The sequence below is a fragment of the Nannobrachium achirus genome (assembly GCF_963921795.1).
Source record: "Nannobrachium achirus genome assembly, chromosome: 20".
Classification (NCBI taxonomy): domain Eukaryota; kingdom Metazoa; phylum Chordata; class Actinopteri; order Myctophiformes; family Myctophidae; genus Nannobrachium; species Nannobrachium achirus.
In genome coordinates this window covers 17,864,253-17,886,933 of record NC_137827.1, presented here as the reverse complement: position 1 = coordinate 17,886,933, position 22,681 = coordinate 17,864,253, and the positions used below count along the sequence as shown (strand labels likewise).

The 22,681-nt window shown below is 43.8% G+C and overlaps 1 protein-coding gene across 1 annotated transcript in view; it reads left to right on the top strand.

Annotated features, from left to right (window-relative positions):
• The window catches only part of eif2ak4 (eukaryotic translation initiation factor 2 alpha kinase 4), an 87,054-nt gene that overhangs the window by 6,149 nt on the left and 58,224 nt on the right, over nt 1–22,681 (top strand). The window contains 16 exon segments of the mRNA XM_080750649.1: nt 815–895; nt 1,784–1,932; nt 4,305–4,405; nt 4,843–5,000; nt 5,823–6,170; nt 7,177–7,367; nt 8,101–8,216; nt 8,346–8,506; nt 9,391–9,679; nt 12,213–12,396; nt 13,623–13,710; nt 14,302–14,391; nt 14,485–14,607; nt 17,311–17,415; nt 21,167–21,230; nt 21,339–21,418. Coding sequence (XP_080606775.1) covers nt 815–895; nt 1,784–1,932; nt 4,305–4,405; nt 4,843–5,000; nt 5,823–6,170; nt 7,177–7,367; nt 8,101–8,216; nt 8,346–8,506; nt 9,391–9,679; nt 12,213–12,396; nt 13,623–13,710; nt 14,302–14,391; nt 14,485–14,607; nt 17,311–17,415; nt 21,167–21,230; nt 21,339–21,418 — 2,328 coding nt within the window.

The following is a 22,681-nucleotide window of genomic DNA, read 5'->3' as shown; positions in this document are numbered from 1 at the left end:
TCCATGGGCAGCCAGTCTTAACACCTACTTGGAGGGGGATGGGATCTGTGAGCTGTTTACCACAGATTACCTGTATGAAAGAACCAGTGTATATATCTTTAACAATGTCAACATAAACTTGCGGTAGATGGAATTCCTCAAGAGATGTTATCATGACATTATGTGCTAAAGTGCCGAAAGCATCACGGAAGTCCAGAAATACAGCAAAGAATTCACTAGACCCATGCTTAAAATCATCAATACCTGATTTGAGACAAAACACATGCTCATTCATGCCTTGCCGATCGATGTAGGCCTTTTGCTTGGGACATAGGATGTTTTCATCCACAAGCCAAGGGAGGATTCGGGCAAGAATGCATTTCATGAACACTTTATAGATCGTGGGTAAAAGGGAAATGTCTCTCCAGGTTGATGGATTGTCCGGGATATTGTCTTTTTTGGGGATCCTGTGAATGAGCACACACACACACACACACACACACACACACACACACACACACACACACACACACACACACACACACACACACACACACACACACACACACACACGTGTATCATGCAGTTGTATTGTCTGACCTGTTGAAACATTCACTGTTTCTGTCTTTCATAATACAAACAAATGATGATATTCATACATATTCATGTTCATGTTTATTCATACCCTATATTTAATCTATTTATCTATATTAATATTTATGCTTTTACATTGCCTATATTCTTTGTAATGTGTGTTGTTCATTCAAATGCACTAGCCTCGCCAAGTCAAATTCCTTGTAAATGAAAACGATTTTGGCGATTCTGATCCTTTTAGGAAAAAGAAATCATGGCTGAAATCCAAAGAAGAGAGGATGAAAAGCGAGAAGGGAGGAGGAGGAAGGAGATTGCCAAACTGGTGCCTGAGATTTACTCACTCTTTCTCCCATGAATATTAGACTTGTTACTGATTTCCAGATAAATTAAATAATAGAATTCAAATTGCACAGGCCTGAATGCAAATCTGTGTCACTTTAGATTTGAACCACATTAACCATTATTTTATTCTTTAACTATTAAACAATTGCACATATACAAGCTCACAGATTAATTGTAGAGCTTGTAGATCTGCTATTTTTGAAAGCATTAGGGCAAGTCTTTGAATATTTTTGACCTGATTCTATAAATGTCTTCTAAATCCTTCTTCTAAATCAGTGGTTCTCAAACTTTTTCATGTCAAGTACCCCCAAAGTTCCAGGGACCACCCAGAAGCAAATATTTCAGTTACAAATGTTCGCTTTTAACTTCTTCAGTGCCATATTTAAAGTGGGACCTCTTATATTGCCGGTTCGCCAACAAAGGGTTAAAAAAATAGTGTGCACGCTGGTGCACACATTCGTGCACAGATCATGCACTATGCATGTGCATGCTTTTCACAGCTTTCAAACAAAAAAAATCCGCTTGGAAATCCGTTCAGGCATTCAGGAGAAGGCAGCCCTTATGTTTTCTTCAAATGTAAACAAACATGGCTGCCATGTTTGAAAGATGGGGTTGGTATGGGGGTTAAACATGCAATTTCGCAGGGTATGAGTTAAAAAGATATATTCAAATACTTGGGGAAAATAAAAACACGATTTTTCAAAAAAATAGCAGATCTACAAGCTCGCAGCACTGCGAGCTTGTATATCTGCTATTTCTCAATAGTTAAAGCATTGAATAATTCTAGGCCTGTTTGCAAATGGCAAAAAAAAACAACAACAACATTGTACAGTAACATTCCCGTTCTGTGACTACTTTGCACTGAAAGGAGCGTCTGGAGAGCCTGGAGCAGTGGTCCCCCAGCAGCTCTGTGGTGGCGTCGAGCCCCCCTCACTCAACCACACCTCCTGGTGAACTGACGGAGCAGAAGAGAGGATGCACTGGTCGGCGACGGACCACATCGACCACCCGTCACAGGTGCGCAATCTAATACATACAATTCAGCAAACACAAAGTGGTGGCAATTCTCAAACAGAATGTTTAGCTCCATTCTCTCACAACACCTCTCACAAACATAGCCACCACGTCAAACAAGCGTGAAAATTTTGCACTGTCCACATTTTAAACATGCCACTCTTTGAACCGCATTTATTTCAATTTAACAAAGTTTCGCCTTTCGCCTCACGCAGTCCTGAAGGAGTATCTTGACAGTGCTCATAAACTGGTCACCAGAGTATCAAGAGAGAGAGAGAGAGAGAGAGAGAGAAAGAAAGACGGGGAAGGGCCCGGGGAGCTGAGCGTCCGTATACACCACGTCATCGCATCACCAATAGCTTTCACAAAACTTTTTTTTTTTTTCAAAAAACGTTTTTTTTTTTTTCAAAAAACCTTTTTTTTCCAAAACATTTTTTTTTTCAAAAAAATTTTTTTTTTCAAAAACTGAACTCTAGACTTAGTACAATACAAAACCCCATCACAGAACAGGAATGACATTATAAAACGGATCCTGTCCTGGCATCTAGGTGGCACAGGGGTAAAGCTCTCGCCCACCATTGAGAGACTTGGGGTTTGATGCCTCCATGGTGCCTCCAGCTTGGCCAGGAGTTCCAACGAACACTCATGCAAACCTGCACCTTTCAGTAAAATCTCTCTGTTTTCAGGAAAAGATCACCTAAAGCAAAATACCGATAATGTGTGTGTACTGAAAGTGAAAGGGTGATGTGTATCTGCTGCCTACGCAAACTGGAATATGGATGCATTCCTACTCAAAGTGAAATAGTGATGCATGCCTACTCAAAGTGAAAGAGTGACGCATGCCTACTCAAAAGCAAAATAGAGTTGTGTGTGCCGTCAGCAAACGCGTCTTGGGATGTGTGTCTCTCCTCTGTGGGTAGAAGGCTGGCTACATTGTGTCATTTTGGCTGGCACTGTGGCAAATTGCAAAACTGATAAGCAGAAAGAAAGTCTGTGATGTAATAATGACATGTGTAGACAGGCAGCAGCCTTCCACCCAGAGAGGACATACCCCCAGACCGCTCTAGCAGGTCTGCCTTTCCCCCTGCTCACATACATACAATCGCCTCTCACCTTTTTCACCCCTAACCAGTTTGCATGCCTGGAACACAATTAGCTGTGCTGGTCGCTGGTGGGAAGCTGTCAGGGAACTGTGCTGTTTGTCGCTGCACTGGTGGCAACCCTTGCCGGTTAATCAGGGCACATTTTTAGCAGGCAGACCAAACAGTAGGGGTTGGCAGATCAATAAATGAAACATGTTAACTCATTGAGTGCCTATCCCGAACTAGTTCGGGATATTCGGGATCAAAAACAATTTTTTATTTGCTATTTTACTTACCCCGAGCTGCTTGGAGCAACGTGGGTGGTCCCGGCTCGCCCAGCGCTCACCAACGAGAGACGCTAGATGCTCCGACGATTTATTCCATTGAAAATGGTTTAAAATAAAGTTTAGACCCCCCCAATGTTCACTCAATGTTTATTGTAGGCGGCGCAACGTATTCCAGGGTGCCTATCCCGAACTAGTCCGGGATATTTAATGAAATGAATAAAAATTATAAGAGGCCTTCTGAAGCCTGGCCTGATTTTTCTAGCTACTAGCCGAAAGCTAGCAACCTCCCGGCCGGCCGTTATTTGCGAACGAAATCGCCAATCTCCGCCTAATCCAATGAAAGACCACATCTTTGAAGGCTTATATCTCTGGATTGTGTCTTTAGGGAAGCGGCGCGAGGTTTATTTACGGCGAAATCGCCCAAAAATGATCTTTTAGATGACAAAATGGGAATAGCCATTCTGTTAGCATTATCATCCGGGAACTTTCCATGATGTGCATGAACGTGAGCACGTGAGGTCCTGGAAGGTGAGGTCCTGGAAGCTAAAGCGCTCGCCTATGAGAGATACCCTGGCATTCTTTGGCCCCTAGAGGGCGCTGGCACTAAATGAGTTAAAAAAGAAAAGCTGATGACTACATTGGTATCAGGTTATCAGTGAGAAGAGGACAGTGTTGTTGTTAAAGGGGAATTGGCACAATGGCTAAATTGGACTTCTGTTTATTTCTGTTTCAAACTCGGAAGAGAAAGTAATTTAGCCCCCCCCCCCACATTAGTTTGATTTTTAAAGATCATTGTATCTAAAACAATAAGCATAATCAGCTACCTCCAGCAAAGTAGGTGGCTGTAAACACTGACGTTGGGCACTCATGTCCTCTCTATAATCTTAATTTATGTATAAGTACTATCCGCTTAGACTGTCTTTCACATAAAAACAATAATAATAAAAGTGGCTCCATGTTTTAGAAACAGTGTGTTAATGCTTTGAGTCGCCTCTGTTTGAATCAGGCGTGATACGTTCAACGAGGACAACCACCGTTCTCAAGAACTTCTCCACTTCAGTAACAGCACAGTCGGGGAGCTTGTCGTCCACCGAGGGAAATGCATAGGTATGGATTTCAAACACTTTACTCTATGCTTTATTGAACCACAAAGGTCTCCCTGTGATTGTGAAGACTCTGAACCCCTAGTTCCTCCCGGTGAGCAGGTTGGATGCCTTGCATGGTTTCCTCCGCCATTGGTATATGAATGTGTGTGTGAATGGGTGAATGTACCGGTAATGCAAAAACATAGACAGGTGTGTCAGAAACCAGGGCCAATGTACATTGAAAAACAAACAAAAAACATTCTTCAAATGCAAATTCAAGGTTCTTTTATTGGGGAAAACATTTTGGTCCTGAGACCTTCATCAGGTTATCTTATGGATTATCCGTAAGACAGTACAATATAGCATTGTATATATACTTGATAATGGATTGAGAAAGAGTGTGTAATGCATTGTTGACCACCATGCTGTTTTGTTTGTTTGTGTTCATGTTTGTGGCAGGCGAGAGCGAGAGGCTGGGGCGTAGTGTTTACTATGGGTTTGAGGCCAACTCAGGAGACTTTGCTGTGATTTACGAGTGGTCCCTGCGATGGAACAAGAAGATGGGCAAGTTCTTTACCAGCCAGGAGATGGGGAAGATTGAGAACTGCAAGAAACAGGCGAGTAATGAAATATTCCAAGATGTAAAACTGTTTACTTGTGTGTCACTTATCGTCGTTGAAACCATTTAAAATAGTGAAAATAGCCGATCAACAAGCACACAACGCCTTGCACCGTGAGGCGTTGTGTGGTTGTAGATCTGTTATTGTCACTAGTCTTGTGCAACAGTCTGGTATGATGAAGCAGGGCTTTACTTTATGGGGGAAAAAAACATACACATGTGAAACTTGGATATATGAGGTTTCTGCCCGACAGTGACGTTATGCTGTTATTGAGCAGTATCAATAATCGCAATACTTTTGAAAGGTATGGTTTACTCAAGACCAGGGGAAATAATTGTTCACAGATTATGTTTGCCTATTTTGACTGGCCCAGATTCTTTCATGCGGTTAAACTCTTCCACTCTTATCTAGGGATGGGACGATTTGAAAATGATTATTGTGACCAAAGAAATATATCCCCAACATCCATTATCCTGGGGTGGAACATTTGCCCAAAAAAATGGCAAATTTTGGCAAACATGAATTGCAGATCTACAAGCTCACAACGCGTCGTTGTGCTATTTTATGGTCAAGAGATTTGGTAGAGAGTGAAAAAAAGACTGTATCAAGCATGTCATTTCCACCCTTCCACGTCTGTTTTACCAATTATAGAGGTTTAAATGGTATACCGGATAATGCAGTTTGTAAAAAAAAAAGGTGAATTGATGACGGAGGATAATTTCACGATAAATGTAAATCTCCACAGGATTATTAGTGTTTTTTTTTTAATTTGCGATAATAATGATTATCGTCCCATCCCTTCTCTTCTCCTCTCTGTAGATCCACGGGGCAGAGAGTGAGCTGAGCTCCCTGCTGAAGCTGGAACACCCCAACCTGGTGCACTACCAAGCACTGAGCTCCACGGAGCGGGACGACTGCCTGGCGGTCAGCCTGCTGGTGGAGCACGTGGCCGGGACCAACCTGAACCAGAGCCTGGTCAACGGCGCGCCCGTCCCCCTGGACAGACTGCGTCGGCACGCCGCGCAGCTGCTGGCCGCCCTGGACTACCTCCACTCCAACTCCGTGGTCCACAAGCAGCTGGGCGTGTCCAGCGTGCTGCTGGACGCGGAGGGCAACGTGCGTCTGACCGACTACAGCCTGTCCAAGAGGCTGTCCGACATCTGCAAGGTAATAGGGGAGATGGGGCCGATATGGAAGAATACAATGTTGCGATATGTTTCCAAGCAGTATCACGATAGATAATCTTTTTTATTTTTCATGCTGGTTTTTATGGTTATTTTTATGGTTAAGTTACTTAATTAACAGTACAACAACCACCTACAACAGGGGTCTTCAACAGGGGGTCCGCGACCCCTAGGGGGTCCGCGGAGGTACTGCAGGGGGTCCGGCGAAATTATTGCTTAAAAAAAAAAGAATAATAATAATCAAAAAATGTTTTTTTTTTTTTTTTTTTCTTTTTACATTTATGTTAAAAATTAAATCATGATTCTATCCATTTTGAATAGCTTGAATACATGACTACTATGCAATTGACAGATTGTTGATATTATTGACATTGGTTCTCAGTTAATAAGTAGTATGTTTAGAAATGGTAGTGGTACGGCCCACCCTGCTCGCTGTAACTTGTACATGTTTAAAATAAAAAATATGTCGTAGCCCCGACCCCCCCACCCTACGAGGTGGTAGGGGGTCCCTGCTCCATTTCCCCATCAGTTTGGGGGTCCCCGGCCTGAAAACGTTGAAGACCCCTGACCTACAAGGTAACAAAAATCTAAAAGAAAAAGGAGTAACAGACAATTTAGACCAGTTGTCCTCAAAGTGGGGTCCAGGGACTCTCTGGGTTCCTTTTGGGAGGTCTAAATTGACCCATAGTATGTAACTCTGATAGTATACAAATGAAACCAAATGAACCCTTATGGGTCCATTTGGTTTCATTTGTATACTGTCAGAGTTAAGCGGAGACCTTGACATTTTAAAGTTTGAGAACTACTGATTTAGACCAAAATGCAGGTTTAAATGGAATCTGTAATGAATCTCTGTATTAACAATTCAACAGGATTATTTTACAAGGCTCCCTCATTGTATCACAATGTATACAATATCTCTGAAAAGACATTGTATCTTCTTCTCAACGATATTTATCACCATATCGCCCACCCCTACTGTCTGCAAGGACGACATCTTTGAGCAGAGCCACGTGCGCTTCTGCGAGGAGCCGGCGATGCCGAACAAGACGGGCAAGAAGGGAGACGTGTGGAGCCTGGGGCTGATGCTGCTGGCCCTCTGCCAGGGGAAGGAGGTGAAGGAGTACCCTGTGACGGTGTCCAGCAGCCTGCCTGGAGACTTTCAGGACTTCCTCAACAGGTATGGATGGTACTGTAGGGATGGATTATGGGTGGGTGGCAAGTCAGTTTTTTTCCTACCGGATCTGAGCAGAGGCCACGCCAAACGTGGAAATGCCTCTCTTGCCGTTTTGGCCGATAAAGTATAGTTATTGACCGCGACAGAGGCGTGCCGTCTCAAGTGACCTCGAGCCACGAGAGGCACCACCGAGCGAGCTAAAAAGAGCCAGTCGCCGTGCCGAACGTTGCTACTGGCCAAAGTAGTTATCCTGGGCTTTAGCAAAACAATTCTGAAGTATACTATTAGCCTAACTATATATATAGTGTATGAGCATTGAGCACCAAAAAAGAACACGTGCATATACTTTACTACATAATATCAGCAGCCTGTTGACCTTGAATACCTACAGTATATGATCCAATAAAGGCTTCATTGTATTGACTTGTTCAAAAAGGATAAGTAAAAACAGAAAGATATCAAACATGAGCCAACGTGCGTCAACCAGAGGTATGCCTCTGTATCAAGCATGCCGTGAGCATGTCACAGTCACTAAAGATCAAGTAATGGCAATCAAATGCTCTCAATGAACAGCTACGTATCTAAGGCATTTTCCGTGCAGACATTGACCAGTCTGTAATGGATCAATATCCGTAGTAATATAGATGAGGACGGTTGTGCTGTACTATCTATGCAGAGACTGCAGTGGCGGTGTTGTTTATTAATTTGCCGTTGTGTCTGTGTGCTTGCGGGTCAGGTGTGTGTGTTTAAATGATTGTGATCGCTGGACTACACAGCAGCTCTTAGAACATTCCTTCCTCAACCCTCCACCACCTAAAGCCCTGCCGCCGAGCCAGGAGACCAGTCCAGAAGGTAACGTACGCACACACGCTCAGACCTTCACATCCATATGAGTCTAATCACCAGGCTCATTAAGACCCATTTGTAGGAAATAACTATTTTATTCATTAAAACAAGAATGTATGATGATTCCTCTCCCAGAACTCCCGGAGGATTTTCCGTCATCGGTCATACCTCACAGCCACATCCTCTACGCTCCCTTCAGTTCCCTGGGAGTCTTCCAGAGGCAGTTTTCACGCTACTTCAACGAGTTTGAGGAACTCCAGCTCCTGGGGAAAGGAGCGTTTGGTGCGGTTATTAAGGTACGCCTTCCGTCGTCAGCAGACCAGCCTGAACGTCCCAAGACGCCGGACAGCACTTCCTCACAATTGGCTCCTCTGCCTCTCTTTACTTAACCATTGCATTTAAAGCTGCAATCCATAACCTCTTTTGGTGAATAAGAAGGTTATCTTGTCTAGGTAGGGGACGATATGTGATATTATCGTTTATCGTGATAAAAAACACTCACAATAATCGTATCGTGGAGATTTAATTTATCGTGATATCGTCCTCCGTCATGCACTGGGATCAATTCACCTTTGATTTGCCGAGCTGCATATCCAGTACCACTTAAACCCTCTATAATTGGTAAACGCCGGTACTTATAATATACAGTACGTACTTGATACAGTCTTTTTTTTCAGTGTATCAAATGTCTTTGCCAAAAAATAGCCGATCTACAAGCTCACAACGTGTCACAACGTTGGAGGAATCATGGGGGGGATTTACAGGTCCAGAACCAGTGTGGTAGAGTATGTTAATACAATACAAATAACATAACTGCGGTGGTTCAGGCATTACGATGCCTTCAAGGCCTGCCAAAATACATTTCAGTTGACTGAATCAACTGTAGATTTAGTCGCCTAAAAACATATGATTTTTAATCGACTAAAATTAGACTAAAACTAAAACTTTTCAGATGACTAAATTATGACTAAAACTAAATGACATTTTATTAAAAAAATACTATGACTAAAACTAAAACAAAATTTGCTGTCAAAAACAACATTGACGATAATCGTATCGTGGAGATTTAATTCATCGCGATATCGTCCTCCGTCATGCACTGGGATGATTTCCCGCCCGTGGGATAACGAAGGTATCTTATCTCTCTCCATTTGTTCCACTGGTCCATCCGTCCCGCCAGGTCCAGAACAAGCTAGACGGCTGCTACTACGCGGTGAAACGCATCCAGGTCAACCCGGCCAGCAAGCAGTTCCGGCGGATCAAGGGCGAGGTGACGCTGCTGTCGCGCCTCAACCACGAGAACATTGTCCGCTACTACAACGCCTGGATCGAGAGGCACGAGACGCCCTCCCTGGGCGCGCTGAGCTCCACCGACAGCTCGGAGCACAGGAGCGCCGCCGGCCCCAAGCCGCCGCCGCTGGCGGCGGCCCACAACCGAGGGCCTCCGCGGGGCGAGGGCCTCAATAGGGGTGAGCGATATGGAAACATACAATATCACGATATTTTCCCAAGCTGTATCACGATATAGGATCTTATCACGATTATTTTTCATGTTGGTTTTCATGGTCATTTTTCAAGTTACTTAACAGTACGACAAGGTAACACACACTAAAAGAAAAAGGAGTAACAGACCATTTAGACCAGTGGTCCTCAATGTGGGGTCCAGGGACTCTCTGGGTTCCTTTTGGGAGGCCTAAATTGATCCTTACAAGTCAGAGCATTTGAGTGGAGCGGGAACGAAAGCCGCTCCGCGCTCCAGAGGGCTCTTGTCCCGCTCGCTCGTTGCTCTGGTCGGCCACCGCGCCGCTCCGCTCCCCGCCGCTCCGTCGCTCACCTTGATTTTCGCATTTCTCGCGCCGCGCTCGCTCCATGCTCCGCTCAGGGTCGTCAATCAGAGTCAGCAGCCAAAATAAAAAAAGTATTTTGCTACCATATGCAAAACACATTCTCCTTTGCTTTGCACAACAGGTGTTCCCAACACAAATGCCTGCGGTAACGTGAGCCTCGGCTTGATGGAGACCTGCCTTCACTGTTACAAAAGACGCCATCTAATCTAAGGCATTGTATTTTTTAATAAGACGGGCAATATTAAAGTTGTACCATGTAACTTTTTTTATAAAACAAATCTTAAAATTGTCCTAACTGTTAAATCGCTAAAGTTTTAGAACACCCACTCCGTTATTTTCAGCTTCTGAAGTGGATGATATAAATACATTTGACTTGAGTGAAATCGTGATAAAGGGAATTCTCTGTCTGTTCTCCTCTCCGCGGTGCCGACATGGCTTCACTGCCACTAGTACTGCACGGCTCTGTTTTGTTGAAAACATGCGGCGCGTGGCCCCAACAGGGTCGGCTTGGAGCGGAGGAGGTCGGCGCTCCACGGAGCGGAGAAAAATCCTCGCTCCAAAGCCGCTCAGACCCATTTGAAAAGTCGCTCGCTCACGCTCACGTCAAAAACGGCCCGCTCCGCTCCGCTCACATGCTCTGTTACAAGTATGAGAGAACTTGACATTTTAAAAACTACTGATTTAGACCAAAATGCAGGTTTAAATTAATTCTGCAATGAATCTCTGTATTCAACAGGATTTTTTGTAAGGCTCCCTCATGGTATCACAACATGTACGATACTCTGAAAAGACATATCGTGGAGACATTGTATCGTCTAAGCCAGTGGTTCTCAAATTGTGGTACATGTTCCACTGGTGGTACTTGAGCCCCCCTCTGGTGGTACTCCCCTAAGAATAAAGACATAAGTGTAGTGAATATTGATACTACAGGTAAATCTTCTGACCAAGCAATTGGTTGAAATGAGCATGACGGCACACCTAGCCGTTAATAAAAGATTTGAGAACAGATTAATCACGTTAGAAATATCATTAGTTGTGCAGCTGATTAGACGGACCGACGGAGATTCTGCAGCAGCATAGGAAAAAAAAAAACTAAAATTTCTCCATGAATTCAAGGAATAAATTGGCCTCCTGTGTTAACTGTGCACAGCTGAATAGGATGAGATGGGTCTACACACACCTGCATTTTAACATCAGTTATAATGGTGGTACTTGGAGAGACATATGTTCTGAGGTGGTACTTGGTGTAAAAAGGTTGATAACCACCAGAGCATGTGAGCGGAGTGGAGCGGGAACAATCGCCACTCCGCGCTCCAGAGGGCTCTCATCCCGCTCGCTCGTCGCTCTGGTCGGCCACCGGGCCGCTCCGCCGCTCACCTTGATTTTTGCATTTCTCGCTCCGCGCTCGCTCCACGCTCCGCTCAGGGTCATCAATCGGAGTCAGCAGCGAAAATAAAAAAAGTATTTTGCTACCATATGCGAAACACTTTCTCCTTTGCTTTGCCACAACAAGTGTTCCCAACACAAATGCCTGCGGTAACGTGACGTGAGCCTCGGCTTGATGGAAACCTGCCTTCACTGTTACAAAAGACGCCATCTAATCTAAGGCATTGTATTTTTTAATAAGACGGGCAATATTAAATCCAGCTGGTTATTGATTAATCACCACAACCGAGAGAGGGAGGCGACTCGTGGCGTGTGTTTTTCATTCAGCCAAATCAATCCGTTGACTGGCTGCTGGTAACTTAACTGGCACAAGGTAGGTAGGCTTAGGCTATTTATTATAAACATAGCCTACGTGTGTGGATGATATAAATTTAGATACATTTGACTTGAGTGAAATCGTGATAGGGAATTCTCTGTCTGTTCTCCTCTCCGTCTCCGCGGTGCCTACATGGCTTCACTGCACGGCTCTGTTTTGTTGGAAACATGCGGCGCGCGGCCCCAATAGGGTCGGCTTGGAGCGGAGCGGAGGAACGGAGCGGAGGAAAATCCTCGCTCCAAAGCCGCTCAGACACATTTGAAAAGTCGCTCGCTCACACTCACGTCAAAAACGGCCCACTCCGCTCCCCGCTCCGCTCGCGCTCCGCTCCGCTCACATGCTCTGATAACCACTGGTCCAAGCGATATTAATCACCATATCGCCCACCCCTAGGCCTCAACGAGCTGGGCCTCCCGGACAACGTGGAGGACGTGGCGCCCCCCGCGGCCCTGGCCAGCTCGGTGGAATGGTCCACCTCCATCGAGAGGTCGTCCAGCGCCAAATGCAGCGCGGGACACGAGTCCAGTGATGATGACGAGGAGGAGGAGGAGGATGACGTGTTCGGCGCCTCCTTTTTGTGAGTTGTTCTCAGAAAACTGGTCGTTAGCTCTACATCGGTGGGTCTCAGATCTGCTATTTTTTTTAATAGCCAAACTGATGAAGTGGTTAAATTGATTGTGACACTGTTTTAAAGGACAACTTTGTTTTTTTTACAACAAGGGTTCGTATTTTAGATAGTCATTAAAGAAAAGAAAAGGTGAGTGTTAAAATGTTAAAATGTCATTTACTTCTTTCTATAAATTTGGTGATTTTAAATATTTTTATTTGCATGCATGTGGCTAAATATGTTAATGTATGTTCATGGGCAGTTGTGACTTATTGGGGCTGGTGTAAATAGTATTAGTAACAAAGAAATTGCTGACGTATTGTGTCTACAAATGAAATCAAAATACTAAAACAATAGAAAGCAGTAAATGAAAACATTTTAACACTCATCTTTTCTTTTCTCTAATTACAATCTAAAATATGATGTTAAAAACAAAGCTGTCCTTCAATTGCTTTTGCTGGGGACCCCCTGGAGCCCCACCTCGGCGCCGCCCATAAGGGCTTTTTCCATTGGCAAAGAACCGCTTCTGGTTCTTTCTCCCGCCTATGGGATGAACCAGAGGTGAGCTTTTTCCACCGAGAACCGGAGTTGGTTCCGAACCGTAAAAGTTGGTTCCGAACGGGAACCACAAAATCCTTGGTTCCTCTGGTTTAATCATGGCCGATCTACATGCTCACAACGCCTTGCGTTGCGAGGCGTTGTGAGCATATAGATCTGCTATTTTCACAATATTTATCTGCGGAACAGAGTCACATTAAATGTAATACCTACAATTCCAAGTGCTTGTCAGGGTGGGGGTCCCCTGTTCAAATATGTTTATTTTGGGGGGCAGGGCCTAAAAAGGTTTGAGAAGCCCTGGTATAGAGCATTAACAAATTCATCCACCAGGGGCATTGACAACTCAATCTTATGACTTCTTATCTAGCCAAGTTTTATAAACTATATAAAAAAATTAAAAAAATAAAACGAATATTCGACTTTGGTGAACAACGTCGAATAGTGACTTTGATATTCGAATATTCGGATATTTGGTGAATGCCCTATTCTGGAACCGGTTCTTTGCTGGTGGAAAAGGCCCCATAGTGACATGCCCCAAAAAACAGGGATGATGGGGGTTAATGTGGATAACAAATGCAGTTGTGCCTGTTGGACAGCTTCTAAACTCACTCACCATCTTTTATTGTGATTGAATCTAGGCCATCGCACAGTGACTCGGAGGATGACATCATCTTTGACGATGGCAACGATGAAAGCAACGACGAGCTGTCCCTGGTTTTACCTCAGGTATTAATTCAGTCTCCTGCTACCTTGTTGTGCAGTTCTATTCATTCAACGTCAACATCTTCACTGTTATACCAGGGGTTTTCAAACTTTTTTGACTCAGGGCACCCCTGTAAATAGCTTTTTCCATCCACGGCACCCCTGAATTACACTGTTAATTTTTTTGAATCTTACATCCTATCGGAGAAATATCCGTTTCCATCAGAACCGAAGGAAAATAACGTTATACTTGACGTTTAACCACTTGAACCCCAGCATGCCTATTCTGGGGGGAAGGTTCACCAAAAATAGCCGATCTACAAGCTCACAACGCGTCACAACGTGAAGAGTTGTCGTGGATGGAAAAAGAACTCAAGTACAGTGCAAATCAGGTCTGTTTTTACTAAACATAGTGAAGTGATATTGATGTAGTGATATTGATGAATTCCAAATATTATCAAATTATCTCGCGGCACCCCTGGACTGGCATCACGGCACCCCAGGGTGCCCCGTCACCCACTTTGAAAACCCCTGTGTTATACTGTTGTTGTTGTTATGAATGAATTTGTCATTATCACTGTCCCAATTACTAACGTTATCATATTGATCAATAAGGACGAGCCAGGCAAAAGACCAGCGATTGACACAACAGAGAGCACAGACTCGGAACGGCCTCTACAGATAGCACATTACTTGTACATACAGGTAAGATCAAAATGACAATTTAATGTTCTCCTGTTCGCCACCAGAGGTCACTGTCTGCCATGTAATCGGTACATTCTGTTACCCGACCCCCAGATGGAATACTGTGAAAAGAGCACTTTAAGAGACACCATTGACCACGGCCTGCATCAGGACAACAGCCGGCTCTGGAGACTGTTCAGGGAGATCCTGGATGGCCTAGCCTACATCCACGAGCAGGTGTGTGTGCGTGTGTGGCTAGGGGTGGGCGATAAGGAAAAATACAATATCACGATATTTTTCCAGGCTGTATCACGATACACAATCTTATCACGATTCTTTTTCATGTTGGTTTTATGGTTATTTTTCAAGTTACTTAACAGTAAAATCACTACAAGGTAACAAAAAATAAAAGAAAAAGGAGTAACAGACCATTTAGACCAGTGGTCCTTTAAAGTGGGGTCCAGGGACTCTGGGTTCCTTTTGGGAGGTCTAAATTGACCCTTTCAAGTATGTAACTCTGACAGCATACAAATGAAACCAAATGGACCCTTACAGGTCCATTTGGTTTCATTTGTATACTGTCAGAGTTAAGTGGAGACCTTCACATTTTAAAGTTTGAGAAACTCTGATTTTGACCAAAATGCAGGTTTAAATTGAATTCTGCAATGAATCTCTGTATTAACAATTCAACAGGATTTTTTTACAAGGCTATCTCATTGTATCACGATACATACGATATGTCTGAAAAGGCATATCGTGGAGACATTGTATCGTCTCCACGATAATTATCACCATATCGCCCACCCCTATGTGTGGCGTGGCGTGCGGAGCAGATGTGTTTGTGTCGCACCGTTTTGCAGTATAACCTCCGAAGACCACAAAGGTTCCAGTCAGTGTCTGTTTTAAGTTTGTGGGATTATGACGCTGCAAAGGTTTTGGTTTTTAAAAAGCTACGATCTGGGGCTTAGTTTAATGCAGTGGTTCTCAACCCATGGCTCGGGTCCCCAGGGGGGGTCCCCAAATGTTTAGATAAATGTTAATAACATGGTTTTCTCACTCAACATTAAACAGACCGCATAAGTACAGTGTGAGTGCATACAGGATATCTGCACATTTCTTAAGTGACTTTTAAGACCTTTTTAGTACCTCTGGTCAAACATTGGTCAAATTGTCAAATATTAGAGGCAGTAATTTGGAAAATAGCAGTTGTCAATGCCCCTACATGCTCACAACATGCTTGTGTGAGCATGTAGATCGGCTATTTTCACAATGGAAAAGATCGAGTCAAACTAAATGTAATGCCAACTCCTACAATTCCAAGTGCTTGTGCAGGGTGGGGGGTCGAGGCCTGAAAAGGTTGAGAACCACTGGTTTAATGCATAAAAGTGGACCAATCTCAGAATCGGAATCAAACTGCAGCGGTCGGAGGATATCTCCCTAATCTTCCATTGAGAAACGTTGACCCTGGTGTCGGGCAGTACACCTCATTTGGTTAACAATGTCAATAATGTTACTTGAAGCTAGACAACGCAACGGATTGGACACTAAACACACTGTGATCTCACAGTCATGAAATTCCTGGAAATACTTTTAAATATAATATTTTTCCAGTATTAGAAAGGTTTTGGAATTGATGAAGGGTCCTGAAACGTCCTGGAAAAAATAGCTATGCATTGTTTTTGGTTATTCATTTTGTGAACTCATTTACTGGCACTATAAATCGACGGTTCTCTGTCACAATTTTCTTACCTTTTTGACGTGGGCGCCTGCGCGTCCATCGTGCACGATCTGTATGCACGCCACGTTCCATTCGCAGCGTGCACGCTTTATCTTTGCTACACTGCCTGTCTTTGGGCGTTGCACATAAGAGACTTGTTATTGTGCTGAACTATTGTTATATAGTCCTGACTCCTGGAAATTGGGTTAAATATTCTGGAAAAGTTTTGAAAATTCATTGGTAAAAATGTGTGGGAACCCTGTCTTTACTGCAGTTTGCGTCTTGGAATTGCCCTTTTTTCCCCCGGGAGAGTCCTAAAACGTACCGATTGTAGCTTTAAGGACATACAGAAGAGCAAACAGGAAGGAGGAGGTTTTAAGGTGTCAGGTTCAGTTTAGCCAGAGCAAGTGCAGACGAGTTGAGAGAAACGCTTCATCTTCTAATATCTTAGCAAACTGTTGGCCATTGCACAAAATGGATAAAAACAATGATATGATTTTCCCCTAAAGTACTGTAATTCAGTCTTTATTCACGTTAAGCACCGGTTGGTGTTTTTAAAACCATGTTTACGCAAAGGTGTTCTCAAGGACCTAGTTAACATGTTCAATTGTTCATACTGTATATGATTTGTGTTTCGTCTCTTTCCTTTAACCCATTAAGTCCATTATTACGCATTATTACTTTAACCATTGTTTTATGCTTTAACTATTCAAAAATAGCAGATATACAAGTGTGTAGATCTGCTATTTCTTGCAAAATCGTGAAAATATTTAAATATTTTGACCCAAAGTGTCTTCTAAATCCTTTTTTTTTTAAAACGTATGTTTCTATGTCGGTGGTGCTCAAACCTTTTCATGTGAAGGAGCCCCAAAATGATATGTATTTAGCCACGGACACCCCCATCTCAAAATATTTAGTTCCAGGGACCCCCTCGAAGCAAAATTTGAGTCACAAATGTTCGCTTAAAAAATACATATATTAAAAGATTTTCACGACTTTTTCAAAAATAGCAGATCTACAATCTCGCAGCGTGGCACTCGGTGCCGCGCTGTGAGCTTGTATATCTGCTATTTTTTCAATAGCTACGAGTATAAAATAATTCCAGGCCTATAAAACGGGTTTAAAACAAACAAGCCCGGCTTCCAAGTGCAACGCCCCGGAATGACTGTGTGAAGCCCTCTAACAGAGCCACATGTTGTTGTTTTCTTCGTCTCCTCCATCAGGGGATGATTCACAGAGACCTGAAGCCCGTCAACATCTTCCTGGACTCCCAGGACCATGTGAAAATCGGAGACTTTGGCCTGGCTACAGACCATCCTGCTAATGTGGTACGCATTACTGCCATTTAACGGCTAGCGGCACTCTCTGCTGCTAGTCGACTTAGGCAGTGGTTCTCAAACAACTTCATGTCAAGGTCCCCCCAAATTAATGTGTTTGGCCGCATAGACCCCGTGTTTCTCAAACTTTCACATTTCAATGTCTCCCCTCAACTCTTCACAGTTTACAAATTGAACCAAATGATTTGGTTCCATTTGTACACTGTTACAGACTTGTATGGGTCAATTTAGGAGAGAGGGCGAGATCATTTAGCGACCTACAACCGGGTCGCAACGTGGTCGGTAGTTTTCAGCGACCGGGTCGCTAAATCGACCGACTGGGACGCTAAAACCACCGACCGGGACGCTAAAACCACCGACCGGGACGCTAAATCCACCGACCGGGTCGCTAAATCCACCGACCGGGATGCTAAAACCACCGACCGGGTCGCTGAATCCACCGACCGGTGGTCGCTTATCCACCGACCACCGGGCTACTAACCCTAACCCTAACCTAGCTCTGGTCCATCGCTTTCACCTCCCGCATTGCTCCCGGTGAAGCTCTGACAGACCCGTCGGGAAACGCATGGACTCGAGATTGTCGGCCCCGCCGAGCGCTCAATACTAGTGAAAATAAACAAAACCGTTTCACTACTCACCAAACCAAAGGTCGTTTTGCGCTGTTGAAAGTCTATTCTCCGCGGTGGTGAACCCCTCAGCACCCCACCTACTCTGTAAAATACATTATTTTTGGCATGAAATAAAGTGCATCCAACTCGACCGCCGCTTATTTCCGGGTTGTGAACCATTGTATCTGCGGTGGCCGCTAGGTGGCCTGAGGTGTGTGCGTTTTATTTCATGACAAAAATAATGTATTTTACAGAGTAGGTGGGGTGCTGAGAGGTTTACCACCGCGGAGAATAGACTTTCAACAACGCAAAACTACCTTTGGTTTGGTGAGTAGTGAAACGGTTTTGTTTATTTTCACTAGTATTGAGCGCTCGGCGGGGCCGACAATCTCGAGTCCATGCGTTTCCCGACGGGTCTGTCAGAGCTTCACCGGGAGCAATGCGGGAGGTGAAAGCGATGGACCAGAGCTAACCCTAACCCTAACCCGGGGGTCAGCAACCCGCGGCTCTAGAGCCGCATGCGGCTCTTTAGCGCCACCCTAGTGGCTCCCTGGAGCTTTTTTCAAAAATGTATGAAAATGGAAAAAGATGGGGGGAAAAAAAATATATTTTTGTTTCAACAATTTTTTTATCGTCACTGTCGGGCAGAAACCTTGTATCTCCAAGTTTCAAATTTGCATTTTTTTTTTTTTTTTTTTTTGCAAAGTAGGCCTAAAGCCCTGCTTCATCATACAAGAAAGTAGGCCTAAAGCCCTGCTTCATCATACAACGCCTCGCACCGCGAGGCGTTGTGTGCTTGAAGATCGGCTGTTTTCACTAGTTTAGTTCATTTTTGTAAATGATAAATACAAAACAAAGTTTTGGACATACAAGGTTTCTACTCAACAACGACGATATATAAGGCTTTTATAATTTTTTGCGGCTCCAGACAGATTTGTTTGGGGTTTTTTTTGGTCCAATATGGCTCTTTAAACATTTTGGGTTGCCGACCCCTGCCCTAACCCTAAACCTAACCTCAGTAACCTTACCTCAGTAGGCTAACCTGCCGATGCAACCTCCTGCCGATGCGACCGGGTCGCTAAATTGACCGACTGGGGCGCAAAATCTTCCGACCGGGTCACTAGATGTACCAACCGGGTCGCTAAATCTACCGACCTAAAACTGCAGGCAGGTCGGTACATTTAGCGACCGGGTCGGTCGATTTAGCGGCGCGGTCGGTGATTTAGCGACCCAGTCGCTCGATTTAGCGACCCGGTCGCTGAAAACTACCGACCACGTTGCGACCCGGTTGTAGGTCGCTAAATGATCTCGCTCTTACTGCAATTTAGACCCTCCTAAAGGAACGCACAGAGTCCCTGGAATCCACTTTGAGAAACACTGGCATACAGTAGACCCCCATCTGAAAGTGCCAGGGCCCTCCTTACAAGATTGTTGAGCGTTGTTGGAATGTTTCAAAAAGATATTCCACATTTGTTTCATTATTGCGACCGTGAGGAGCAAGTTTACTATGAGAACCTTGACCGTATATGTGTATGTACAGTATATGTGCAACGCCTGGCACTGTGATTCCCCTGACACATCACTGTGACATCACAGGTGACATCAGAGCAGGAATCTCCATACAGTATATGGGCATAAAAGGGATCCTGTTGGGGATCTCCATATATGGGCATAAAAGGGATTAGTGATGTCAGATACTCAGAGCAGGGATCTCCATACTGTATATGGGCATAAATGGGATTCTGTTAGGGATCTCCATATATGGGCATAAAAGGGATTGTATCCCAGATGATGTCCTGTTAGGAGAACCACACTAACAGAATTCATATATGGCCAAGACATGGTCGCTTTTCGCCCTTAGGCGTATTACTGGTTTTTAGAAAATTGAAGATCTGCACTATGAGTTTGTAGGCCTTGTGTTTTATAGATTTGCTGTGGTTAAACTGTGGAAAAAGTGGTTAAACCGATTTTGATGGTAGACTCACTTTGATGGGGACCCCCTCTGGAAATCCCCCAAGGACCCCTTGGCGGGGGGACGCGATGAAAGTTTCAGATTGACTAAAATTGTCTAACTCTTTTGCCTCTACTGTTATGTCACAATTGGGTGGTGGCCAACGGTGCAACCTAGTTGAAAGGTCTTTATGTGTCCAAAACGTTTATTTATATATATATTTTTTATTATAACAATAATGGACGTGTAATTCATTACGAGTTCTGAGATTTTGCAGTAATGACCAGCCAGGTGCATGACCAGGAGATCGGGTAACATATGGGCCCAACGAATAATAAGTATAATTGCTATTAAAATTGCTAGAAGTAGATGACAGTGATATAGGCTATTTCCTAATAGAATCTAACAGCTACGTAGCAGCAGCCTACAATACGTGATTTCTCTACGCACTGATGCAACTCGCTGGCGCGCACCTCAACCTTTTCCTTGCTTATTTCACGTTGATCCTAGGTCAGACTAATCATTGCACACATTGCATTGCACAGCACTTCATTGGTTTCTCTTCTGATCAGCAGTGATCATGGGTCCTCTTGGCTCCACTCTGGTCGGGCATTACACTTAATGATAAACAGACCGATGAAAACAAACCGATGGAACCGGATCCAACTTTGAGGAGCCGGAATCGGTTCTATCCCATTTTGGAACAGTTTCTTGTTTTGTCTGCTATACATTTACAATACCATTGGTTCTCAAACCTTTACATTTTAAGGATCAACACCATAACTCTTGAGAGTATACAAATGTACACATTTCTATACTCTCAGTTACAGACCAAGGGACCAAGGGTCCATTTGGAACCCCCTATAGCAGAGGTTCCCAAACTTTTAAGGTCGAGACCCAAAAGAGAAGTTAGACGTTTGGCAGGGAACCAAACTAGGGAGAACAGCAGATCTACAAGCTCACAACGCGACGCTTCGCGTTGCGTTGTGAGCTTGTAGATCGCCTATTTTCACTGATTCTTAAATATTTGTTTTCTAATTTATGATTTCTAAGAGGGAAGCGCTAGGGAACTGGAATCATTCAAATCCTAATGGATCCCAACCATAATCAAGTCCAGTGATACTATGATAATGTTCTGGATGTTTTAATGTCGATGCCGTTTAATGTTGTTCACTCCTGCCAGGCTGCAAGTGCATGCGAAGTGGAGGAGACCGGTTCTGCTGCCATGAACAAACCGGACCCCACAGGTGACCGTACAGAAACACCTGTTCACCTGTTAAAATTTGTCGCTCACTCTCGTTCGCAGTGCTCTGAAAACATGACATTTCTCTGTGCTTTCCACCACGTCTCTCCAGGCAACATGACGGGCATGGTTGGCACTGCCCTCTACGTCAGCCCAGAGGTGCAAGGGAACACCAAAGCCACCTACAACCAGGTGACGCATCAATCCAACATTTACCAACTCCTGTGCAGTTTGTGGTCAGAGTTATCTTCTTAAACGAAATAAATATACCAGTTGGTGTACACAGCAGTGGTTCACAATCTTTTCTGGCCGTGACCCCCAAAAGAATCCTATTTTAACTGGGGACCCCCCCACCATGACAATCACTAAGAGTTGAGGCATTACATTTTGTATATCACGGTTCTATTGTGAAAATAGCAGATCTACATGCTCACAACGCCTCGCGTTTGCGAGGCGTTGTGAGCATGTAGATCGGCTATTTTCACAATTTCAGACTCTAATATTGGACAATTTGGCCAATGTTTAATTTGTCATTTTAGAGGTATTAAAAAGTCCTTAAATTGACACTTTAGAAACGTGCAGATACCCTCTATACACTTTTTTTTTTTTTTTTTTTTTTGTTTACTGTTGAGTGAGAAACCAATGTTGCACATTTAGTTAATCATCTGGGGACCCCCCTAAATCATTTGGGGACCCCCCTGGGTCACACAGGTTGAGAACCACTGGTTTACAGTACACTGTAAATCACTCATCTATATATTTTGAGTACATTATTAAATAATTAAACAATATATATATACTGTGACTTTAGCGTAATTAGAGAAATGCCTCGTATATGTGCACACATAACTTGTAATAAAAAAAATATATGGCAACGGACGAGTCATCCTCCGCTCTTTTACTTGACCCAACTAAATTGGTATGAGTAAATGCTCCAATATAAAGTTTATTTCATGGAATGTGAAGGGCTTAAATGGGCCGATCAAGAGATCCAAAGTTTATTTACAATTGAAAAGGCTGAAACCAGATATTGCTTTCTTACAAGAGACTCACCTTCGATTATCTGATCATACTAGATTACGCAGCAATTGGGTGGGCCAATATTTCCATTCAAGCCTGGATAGTAGAACTAGAGGGGTTGCCATCTTAATAAATAAGAGATTAAACTTCACTATTTCTGACACTAAAGTTGATAATGCGGGGCGGTATATTATTCTAACGGGTACTCTTCATCAGATACCAGTAATCTTGGTGAATGTTTACGCCCCAAACTGGGACGATGCCAGATTTGCGAACAACCTTTTATCATCTCTTCCCAACTTAGATACTCACCGCCTCATTTTTGGGGGAGATCTGAATTCAGCGATGAACCCTGCATTAGACAAATCAAACCCTAAAATTCAACAACAATCGGCTATGGCTAAAGCCTTTGATGTGTTCATGAAGGAAAATGGA